This window comes from Biomphalaria glabrata, chromosome 7 (genome assembly GCF_947242115.1).
Source record: "Biomphalaria glabrata chromosome 7, xgBioGlab47.1, whole genome shotgun sequence".
In the NCBI taxonomy this organism is placed as follows: Eukaryota; Metazoa; Mollusca; class Gastropoda; family Planorbidae; genus Biomphalaria; species Biomphalaria glabrata.
In genome coordinates this window covers 46946780-46958224 of record NC_074717.1, presented here as the reverse complement: position 1 = coordinate 46958224, position 11445 = coordinate 46946780, and the positions used below count along the sequence as shown (strand labels likewise).

General features: G+C 35.8%; 1 protein-coding gene across 7 annotated transcripts; it reads left to right on the top strand.

Moving 5' to 3' along the window:
* Positions 1-2519: 2519 nt before the first annotated feature.
* Positions 2520-10282, top strand: LOC106076256 (NF-kappa-B inhibitor-interacting Ras-like protein 1). Of its 7 annotated transcripts, none has more exons than XM_056036530.1 (8): positions 2522-2655; positions 3281-3497; positions 5070-5165; positions 5667-5714; positions 7365-7460; positions 8107-8200; positions 9042-9128; positions 9255-10282. In XM_056036530.1, the coding sequence occupies exons 2-8, from the start codon at positions 3399-3401 to the stop codon at positions 9320-9322; spliced, it is 588 nt and encodes a 195-aa protein (XP_055892505.1). In that variant the 5' UTR covers positions 2522-2655; positions 3281-3398; the 3' UTR covers positions 9323-10282. The 7 variants fall into 7 exon arrangements, with proteins under 7 accessions (XP_055892512.1, XP_055892505.1, XP_055892508.1 ...); XM_056036533.1 differs by having other exon boundaries at positions 2536-2655; positions 3333-3497; XM_056036531.1 differs by having other exon boundaries at positions 2558-2655; positions 3179-3497.
* Positions 10283-11445: the final 1163 nt, after the last annotated feature.

Genomic DNA, 11445 nt, shown 5'->3' with positions numbered 1-11445 from the left:
GAGTTTACAAACAGTGTTTACACCCGTTGTCATGGCGAGCATTCCGCCATGATCCAGCTATCGATCTGTTTTCATTCATTTTTATAGAAGGCCTGTGTCAAATCTAAAAATAGAACATCTAGGTAAAGGTGCAATATGAATCTCTACAAATATTTTCTCAAGGGATTTAATACTGTCCAGAAATGAACCAACTTTATCAAATACATCAAGTGTTGTAGTTTCAAGAGATTTGCAAAAGAGAAACTCGTTTTTAAAATAGTCAACATTTGTTTATCTTACAAATGTGTATATTCACATTCCTCGTTCCATATGCTAGGACAAATTAATACAAATGCTCCTTCTTCCCTATAGTGCTATTAGAGCATGGAATGGGTTGCATGAGCCAGCCATGAAAACCATAGACTATATATTACATATATAGTCTATGATGAAAACCAATGACTTGGCAGAATTTAAGTCATTGGTTAACATGAATGACTAGATTGACCTAGGAACACGCGTAGGACGTAATCATCTTCTTTTTTTGAAGTAACGTCTGCATTTTAAAAGATAAGAAATCTAGAAGTAGGCCCATAACAAACTCATCTCTAATTAATTAGCAATGTAGGCCTATTTGGCACTGGCAATATATGTAGTTCTTTAGCAATGGTCTCATATTATAGCTCTGGCAATTCTAATTCTGAGAACCACCAAATAAGAAACTCCAATGACTGCTTTGATTTGTATATGATATTTGTCGGAAGAGTCAAGTCCTCTCTCCTTCTCTCTCTCTCTCTCTTTGACTCAGTCAGCTTTACATTTAAATACTCGGTGTCCTTATCGTCACGGTTTAATGCAGGGGTTCTCAACTTGTGGATCGCGACCCCCAGGGGTCGCCTAAGATTATCGAAACTATGGATTGTAGTGTCTTTTCTTCTATTGCTCTATGTGTGTGCGGGGTGGGGGAAGGGGTCGCGGCAGAGTGGGGTTTGTAAAAAGGGTCGACGAGCTTTAAAGGTTGAGAACTGCTGGTTTAAAGCGACTTTTCTGTCTATTCGGCTTCATATATTCTGTTAATGTTGAACTTCTATTCAAATGGCGCAAAATTGTCTTTTCTTACCTACTGTTCTTTTGTTCGAGTGGGGTGGCTAATATGTTTATATTGCGTCATTGTTTGTTGTGAATGTTTTTGTGACGTAATAAAATGATAGTCTTCAATGTCTATAGTATAGGCCCTACTTATATCAACACGAAGTCTCTGCGTTCATTAATTTCTATTATTAATGTCTACAGTATTTTGTTCTATTTCTCTGTGACAACAGAAGATAGGGGTGTCCCATAAAGAAAACATTATCCTCCGTAACAATAGCGTACAGCTAATTATAAACGGATGTGCTTTTCCATTACGTCACGGCTTGCGTAAATCTGGTAATGCGGCGCGTGGTATGCGCTCTGCACTATCGTTCGGCCGGGTGTCTCGATGTCCCAGGTTCGAACCCTGCCCGCTGCCAGCCCCCGTCGTCCTACGGGAGGTCTTGGCTAGGATATAATTATCTGAAGGAACATCCGAAACGTGTAAAGCAAAACATTTTTTTTTTTTTTTTTTTACAAACAAATCTTCACCTTAGAAGCAATATGCTTAGCTTTATTTCCGCAATGGCGTATCGCTGCGTTACGTCACGCGCTCGCCGTTTGATGGGCAATAAGATAAAAAAAAAAAGGCTACCTACAGGCTACTTATGCTGTGACAATAAAAAAAAGTTTGAAATGATTTTGCTTCAGTTGTCTGCGAAGTCTATATCATTGAATGAAAATTATAGCTTTAAAAAAAAATTAAAAAATGGAAAATTCCCTTAAAGAGAATGGAAAGGTTTGCCTGAATCAGCCAGGAAAACCAACGACTTAACAGAGTCAGTTATTATCTATTTCTTATCTTATAGGCCTATTATACAGACGTTACTTAAAATTAAAAAAGAAGATGATTACGTCCTGTACGCGTCATGTATTTAGTCATGCATATTAACCAATGACTTAAATTCCGCCAAGTCACTGGTTTTCCTGGCTGGCTCAGGCAACCCATTCCATGATCTAATAGCGCTAGGGAAGAAAGAGCATTTGTACAAATTTGTCCTAGCATATGGAACGAGGAATGTGCCTTTATCTTTGTGTCTTTTTTGAGAACTTTATTAAATCTTGTTTTTGTATTTGAAGATTATGATTCAGTGTTTTATGTATAACTGCTACTTTACTTTTAAGTCTTCTATCCTGAAGGCTTTCTAAATTTAGTGATTTTACTAAAGGTATTACTCTAGTCAAATGTGATTATTCGTTTGTTATGAATCTCACTGCTCTATTTTGTGTCTGTTCCATTTTCTTAATTAATAAACATGAAAGTGCGGGGCCCACTTTTGGCCGCATAGGTTGCAGTGGCCTATAAGACCGGCCCTGTCTGTAATAGTCTGTATAAGCCTATTATAGGGGTCGCGACCAACAAGCAGATAAGAAGGAAAAAGCCTAAACAGGTGCAAATATTATTGTCTAGATCAGTGAGTCAATGAGAATTATGTCCCCTGGGAATATAGTTTGTAGATAGTCTATGAGTTTGTTATTGTTATTGCAACAGACCTATTGAACAGTGGACCTAGATTGCCTAGAGTTAATTCTAAACTAGATATAGTAAAGTCTAGATTAAATTCCATTTAGATAGTCTACTAATTTAAATTTAAGTAACCATTTTAACTTAACAAGTCAACGAATCCAGGGGCAGGGTACTACTAACTGTGTCACTAACTAGAGTAAGAGTCTAGTGACAGTCTAGTCACTCTACTCTAGTCTCAGGTCTGTCTAGTCCTACTCCTAGATTCTAGATTAGAATCAATTGTCAATACTACTATTGTCAATAGTATTCAATAGACTTACTTGATCTATAAATTATATTAAATCTATATTCTCAGTATAATTCTAGTAGTAGTCCTAGATCAGATCTATAGAGTGGACTAATCTTCAACTCTTGGCGAGCCTTAGTGACTAGTCTTAGTACTCTTATACAACTCTTAGTAGTCTTGTCTTAGTGAATAATAGTCTATCTAATTATTATATATATAAATTATAATATAATTATCTAAATTGAGATCTACTATCCAGATTTTTCTAGTAGTATGGTCCTAGTTTGTCATCTGTTTTTTTTTATATATATTAGGTTTGGACATTCCTTCAAAAAAAAAAAAAAAAGATAATTATTACAAAATAGAGTAACCTACTAGAATCTAGCATTTTATCATAACTGTTGTGTCATCTATAGCCAGAAAAGAGCAAGTTATTTGAAAGCAATTTTTGTTACTATGTCAAAGCAGGCTAGTTATTGGTTCAAGAGATTTTGATTTTGTGTCTAACTACTCTAATTGCTTTCAACTCCAATAATGGGGAAATCTAATAAAATTTTACTGTGTGGATGTTCTGGTGTTGGCAAGACAGCAATTCTTGAACAGTTACTTTATGGCAATCACATTGTAGAGTCGGTAAGATTTCAAGTTTTTTTTCATGAATCATATTAAAAATTATTTATAAAGTTTGTAGTATTTTGCCCAGCAGTTAATTTTAAATAACTTAAGAGTATATAGATCTAATTAGGACAGATATAGTATCAGATGATCTTTACATCATCTGCCCTACTGTAAATGCAACGTTTAGAGATGAGGCGTTAACATAGTGTGACTATAGAGGGACTGGTCACTTCTACTGTGTCACGAATGCGTAGAATGCTGGATTCGTGCTTCCTGGAGTACTCTTGACACGTGACAAACATAGATACCACAAATTGACTTAAGTCCATTTCAGCAGACAAATATAAAGTTTATTTAACAACAATAATAATAATACTGCACTCCTTGTTAGTTACACAAGTCAAGAACGATCCTATCCGCATAACAGCGGTATCAAATATTATATCCAATACATTAAACTCTCCAGGGTAGATTACAAATCACGTCCGCATCTCAGCGGATAACACTGTACAGAATAATACTGATTAACTACTAGAAATACATGTCTCAAAAAGACCACTGGCATCAACTGCCCAAAAGTTACTATCTAACTGAAATAATTACTCAACTTTTCTAAGTCGCTACTGTCCATCCCGGACCAAAATACTACTTGACCGCCTGGTCTAAAGGATACCACTTGACTGACTTGACTGAACTCAAAGTCAACTTTATTCATTCTACTTCCTGTTTTCTACATCCGAAATTCCATGTGTCTTTTAACCTCTTGACATGATGTGAACATTAAATCAGGCAATGTCAGCTGAGACTGTGACACCTACAGATCGCAAGGACTATAATTACTTTATTTTATCAAACTCTTCTGTCCTAAATAGATCAATATACTCTAAGTTATTTAAAAACTGTGGGAGATAAGTGGGCAGAAAAAATATAAAGGTGCAGATCTTAGAGAGGAAGTGGAGATGGATTGGTCACACCCTTAGAAAAGATACCAACAACAAAGCTAGACAGGGCTTAGAGTGGAACCCCAGGGAACAAGACGTAGAGTAAAACCAAAAAAAACATGGCGACACTGTATACAAGATGAAGCCGAGAGGACAGGAAAGAGCTGGGAAGCCATTAAAAAACTAGCAAGAGACTGTGGAGAGCGACATGTTTTTACTGAAGCCCTATGTTCCTTGAGGAAAACAAATGTAAGATGATGATGATATGGCCGATGGTTAATAAGGGTGTCATGTGGCTAGCCTAGTCACCAACCATCTTTACTTTCCTCAACTAATTTCAGGTACCTATTAGAGTTGGGTGGACTCAGGAGCATCCTAAAAATCTCAAATTTAAAATCCCATGACTTACTGACTTAATCCTGTGTACTCCCAGGGGAGCCTAGGGCCGCAACCACACCTCTCCACCGAACTCGGTTCTGAGCAGCTTTCTTCATCTGCTCCCATGTCATTCTGGTACCCAGTCAAGTCAAGTGCCTGCCTTGCAACATTGGTCGCAAAATCCCATAAATTGCATAATTTGATAAAATTTGTTAATTGTCAGGCTATAACTGTAGAGTTGATAAATGTTGCACTTAATTGTTGTCAGCCAACACACCCAACTATGGAAGATATCTACACAGCTGTCATTGAAACAGACAGAGGAGTTAAAGAGAAAGTCAGGATTTTCGACTTAGGAATGCCTGTAAGTTTTGTAACGTACTCTCTACATTCCCATAGTGTCAGAAACTTGAGTTCTAAACATTTGACTGCCAAACCAAAGGTTTCAATTTCAAATTTTTTGTTACCTGGGATTTTTCATGTTAAATTTCAGGACATGCTTAAATCCAATTTTAATAAATACATAAAATATGTTCAGGGTAAATTCAATGCAGCCAGCCTTTTTTTTTTCAGGAAGCCTAGTGCTCATGTTTATAATTTTCACTGAAGCTGGTGAACTTTGACCCATTGACCACTGTTTCAAAGAGATCTTTGCTATCTATGCTTTTTATAGTTGTTAATTTAATTTAACCTAGAATACTTTTATCTTTTAAGCACATTTCCTTCTGTTTTGCTTAAAGATCTTGATGATTTAAAGATTTTTAATTTTACATGTTTAAAGTTGTTTCAAATAACATTTTTGGTTGAAAGTGCCTTATCAATGATTGAAATCCTACATTGAATCTATGAACTTGTTTTTTTGTAGGATGGCAATGAAGCTGATATACCGAAACATTACCTCACTTTACCAGATGTAAGTAAATGTCATAAACAGAAACAATTATTAGAAAGCTTCAACATGCAGTAGTCCAGTTATTCTGTCAGATGTTATACTTTTAACATTTTGTAATTACTTATTCAATTTAGAAGAACAACAAAACCTAGTGCTTTAGAAAAATCAAAATAAGAAAATAATTAGTTAATTCATCACTTCCATCAGTGGTCTCACTCAGAACAGCTCTTTTCTTGCCTGTGCTTTGTCATGGCATCTTATCTTATATAATACAGACGTTATTTAAAAAAAGAGGATGATTACATCCTACACATATGAGGAGATGTAAGGTAGTAAAAAGTGACCTTATTTTAATAGAAAGAGAGTTATAGAAAAGATGAGTGAAAACAAAATTTCTAATATGGTGATATGAATTCTGAACAACTGGCTAGATCTGATTCCTTCACACAGTTGACTTAATCCTGTGCACTCCCAGGGGAGCATAGGGCCGCAACCACACCTCTCCACCGAACTCGGTTCTGAGCAGCTTTCTTCATCTGCTCCCATGTCATTCCAGTACCCTCAGCTTCACTGATGACTGACCTCTTCCAGGTTTGCTTGGGTTTGCCCACTTTCCTCTTTCCTTGTGGGTTCCAATCAAGTGGCTGCCTTGCAACATTGGAAGCTGGTTTTCGCAAGGTGTGTCCTATCCAGCTCCATTTTCGTTTTGTGATGTCTTGGGCTATGGGCTTTTGTCTAGTTCTCTCCCACAAATCGATAGTAGTTATCTTTTCTGGCCACCTAATTCCTAATATCCGGCGTAGGCATCTGTTAACAAAGGTCTGGAGCTTCTCCATATTTGGCTAGATAAGGAGTGGAAATTAAAGGCATAAGCAATGGTCATTCTTATAAAATCTGACACCCAATAAAACCAGACTAATGAAAGCAATACAACATTTATTAGATCTTATACAATTTATCTTTTATCACAGAAGTTTCTTCAAAAGAGAATATTGTTAGATCCTAAACTATCCATGTGTATGTTTAAATTTAATATTTGCTAAGATGTCTCTAACAGTTTTAACATTGGCACAAGGACATTTTTGAGTCAGAAGTAAACTTAGCAAAGGAAGTCCTGTATTAATAAACTAAAGTCCAGTTTGTTGATCATATCTAAGCATCATATGCCAGAGACAATTGTAACCAAAAATATGGGAAGTAGAAGAAAAGTGAATGGATTTGACAGGAAGGAAACATAAAAAAAGAAACTAATAACAACTAAATTGACTAAAATCCAATAAAATATTGCCCATCATCACAGTCCATAAGAGAAAGCTGCCATTGAAACAGAAGATATAAATACAGGAGAAATAACTTTGGAGGAAGTAACAGAAGCTACCAAACAGACCAAAGTTAAGAAACCTCAGAAGCAAAAAAAATGTGTGCGTAAATGCAGAGAGAGAGTAGAATGTCAAGAAGTGCCCAAAGACTTGAAGACATTTTACAGAAAATATTGACATAGAAGAATTTCTTAATGATTAGAAGAGGTCGTACAGTTCTAAACTACTTCAAAATCTGTTACTGTAATATTTACTCACCAAATATTATTGGTAGAAACTACTACATTATATTGTAAGTATTGCTAGTAGTGCTATGATGTAATATCTAAATGTTCTCTATTTAACTTTTCAGGGTTTTATTTTAGTCTATGATGCAACCAATTTTGATTCTTTTAAACGTCTGGACAAACTTAAGAAGGAAATTGACAAACATAAAGACAAGAGAGAAGTAAGTTGTAGATCTAGGGTTAGTTAGCATTGGACACAATTAAAACTGATTATATTTCAGACAATATGCTTACATACTATAAAGCTTGTCTTCAAGACTAATGATTAAGAAAGAGTGCAGTATTTCATGTGGCTACGAAGGTCTAGCTGTGATCTCAATATTTTGTCACTTCCAGCGCAACAATAACCATTGTTTGCCAGTGGTCGGTTTAAGTTCTATTTTCACCGTTTACACCTGTCTTTGGCAGTAGATTTCCTTTTTGTGTCAAATTTGTATCCTGCAGCCTTTGTAAGAGTAGTAAGATGATCTCCAGCTGTCTCGTTTGGGAGCAGCCAGGTGCCCTTTTCCATGTTAAAGCAAGCTGGTGCTTCAACTTGTTTTTAAAGTGTTTTTAGGGGGATACATCTGTTACGCTGACTACTCTTTAGCTCACCAAAAAAAAAGATTGTTTTACGCATAAGATTTCCCCTATACTATTTGCATAACATATAGATAATTAAGCTATATTTCTCACACTAATGCTGTTTGCATAGTATGGTCTAATAAAGTGTATCTTACACTGACACATAGTCAAGTGTGTTTCTCTGTAACTAGTTTTGTTAGCTGCAAATGGCCTACACAAAACTTTGTGAACTGTCTAACACAGGGTCATGTGATAGTCATTGGCAATAAAAGTGAACTGAATGACAGAAGACAAGTTCAATTTGAGACAGCCATGGCATGGTCTAGTAAAGAGAAAAGTAAGTGGGAATTTTTTTTTTATATAATTCTCAGCATTATCCTGATTACAAGCTAGACCTACTTAGATTCTTAATACAGATGAGTTGGACTTAGATCAATTTTGATCTTTATACAGATGAGTTGGATATAGACCTACTTAGATCTTTATACAGATGAGTTGGACATAATCATTAAATCATAGTAATACATAATACAAAGAAATACTTTAAAATTATTGCTTTGATAAGAGAGAATTCAGGTTTTTAACATTATTATATATTATAGGCATTGTTCGCAGAACACATTACATTTAATTTAGTTCTTCCATTGTGATGCGATGATGATCACTTTTGTCATCCATGGGGCTGATAGATTTGCACTGCAGTTTTATGCCTCATGTGGACAGCAATGCTTTACATAGGCATTGACTTGGGTCTCTCCCAGAGGACGGTAGTTCGGACAGGTTTTTTTTTTTACTGTTTGACGCTCAAGCAGGTTTTTTTTCAAACTTAGAGCTCGAAGAGCTTTCGGCTCAGCTCTTAAGACGATCAAACGGTACAGTGCCTCATGTGGCTGGTAAGGTCTGTGTGCACGCTGGGCAGATTATTCCAGATGTAGTTTGGGTCATCCTCCTCGATTTTTTTTTGTTGTCGCCGCTTTTCTTCTGCAATTTTTACTCCAGTTCTCAAAGCACGGTGTCGCCATGCTCTATCATGTACTTCTGTCTCCCAGGTAGCAGGGTCGGAGGGTAGGGAGGACATGCATGGTTAAGAACACACATAAAAAGGGTTAGGGTTACTAAAACAGGTCACTAACAAAAGGATAACCACAGACTAATCTTTTAACATTCTCTTTCAATAGTGCGTTTGTGGGAAGTTACAGTCACCAATAGAAAGTCTCTGGTGGATCCATTCGTCTGGCTGACTTCTAAAATAACACAACCAACTGGTAAGGCAGAAATAGATTAACTTATGATTGTTTATCCCTAGACTAGACAATGCTTCAAATAAATAACTAAATAGCTCACTTGCCTGTATACATGTAACTAAAGAGTGTTTTCTCTTCTTTGTCTAGGAAAAAGTAATTTTTTACCAGGAAGAAAGACCAAGTCCTCCAGTAGCAGTAATTTAGATAAAAATTGAAGGTTTTGGTTCCATACTTTAAGTGCAGGTGTTTATGGACTAGACTCATGATTGATAAAACAAAATGTGTTTTAGCTTAAGAAGATTTCTTATTGTTAAATTTCTGGACACTAAAATAAAACAGCCAAAAAAAACCCTCCTTTTTTTTCCCTATTAATAATGTAAAGTTGCATTTGTTATGAGCATTTCAATCAAATTAAGAATTCAATTTTTAAAAAAATCTTTTTTGTTACCATGTTTCTCTGAAACATTAAAAAAAATTTCTTGTTTGAATAAATTAAAATGTTTGTAAATGAAAACTGAAATAAAGTTTTAATGTTTTGACTGAAAACAAGTCAATGACAAGCTGGTCATTAGCATTAACAGAAAACTAAGGAAGCATAACACTTTTGGGAACTTAGCATTGACCAGCAGTTTTCTCTGAATTGGCCAGTCATTTTCTCTGCATTGACCATCAGATTTCTCTGCATTGACCAGCAGTTTTCTCTGCATTAACCAGCAGTTTTCTCTGCATTGACTAGCAGATTTCTTCGCTCCTGAAGAGAATATGGGAGCAAGAAGACATAACAGAAGTTACTTGATCAATCTTTCTATGAAATGAAACAGAAACTACTTATTACAAGAGAATTAGATCTATTTTGCATTGCTAAGAAAAGTGTCTAGCTGCACTGAAATGCAAGCCTTATTATTATTAGAATGATCTGTCATATTGTTATAACCCTGTTAGTGACACAGAAAAAGAGTGTCAAAATCAAAGTGATTCAGTCTCGAGTTCAGTCTTGATGAACGGAACGGTTTTGTGAGTCCAGAGTGAAGCAGTAAGAGAGAGACCAGTAGAGTTTAGTATGGCTGTAGGGTGATCTGTAGTGAAGTATTTGTACATTTTGTACAGTCAGTGTGTTTCCTATTGTACAGTATTGGCTGTTGATTTATTAGTTATTAAAGTATCATGTTATTTTAGAGCTTGTGTTGTCAAGTTGTTTTCAGAGAGCCTGATAGATTTGCGGCAATATGCACTACTGCATCTGTGCAAAGTTTGTACAACTTATGAACGGATTCCTTGTAAACTAAAGTCTGACTGATTTGTCACTAATATTCTTCATCCATGTGATCAACTGGATTATAGAAATGAGGTCTATCAACCAGGAAGGGAATCAGTATTTTGTGTAAACAGTTTGATAATATATAGACTTTGTTGATACTGCACTTCTCTCCCCCACAACTGACTTTAAAGACTAGAATCAATTTTATCCAACATTGGGTTGGACATGGACTGAATCACAGAGTGGGTCAGAGGTAATATTAACCACTGCTTCATAACCATTCACATTTATTGAAGTCCTCTTAAAAGTTACTTACCTATTCACATCCTATTTAGTTTGGATTGCATTTACTTACTGCAATTTACCAACTAGCATCTCCAGGCAGGCACTGAAATGATAGCTCAATGCATTCAACAGATTTGAACATAAACTTAACTCAGATTTGTTAAACCTGATAAATTGTTGGTTCCTACACCAGCAGAGATAAAAGGCTGCAAGAGCTCTTGCAGGTACTGTTCTTCTTTTATTGGTGGGAGTATCATTACTTTAAATAATCTATTCAATCTTCTAGTTGTTGATTTAGATTTACATCTGGATGTTACTTATTGCAATAGACATTTCTTAAACATGAAAGCCAGATGGTCACTTTACTTGAGTGCAATCACTTTAACAGATTGCTTAAGGAAGATAATGTGTAGAAGTTAGTGAGCTTAATGTAAAAAAAAAGTAGTTTGATTTCAATTTGGATTAATCTTGCATTATTTTTAAATATATATTTGCTTTAGGTGGGAAGCGTGGTCGAGAGGCCAAGTGCGCTTGAACTTGGCTTGGCTACCTAGAATGGGACTCGAGGTTCGACACCCGACTCGGGCAGAGTTGTGTTTACTGAGCGCCTAAAGGCAGCATGGAAAACCAACTCCTAGATACCCCCCACCGGTTCACAATTGAGATTGGACCAAAAAGCGCTCTGAGCATGCTATAAGCATGAAAGTAGCGCTATATAAAAGCTATAATAATAATAATAATAAAGAAAGAAATGAGCTAAATAATTGCTTGTTTAGTTTTAAAAAAAGTTATCTT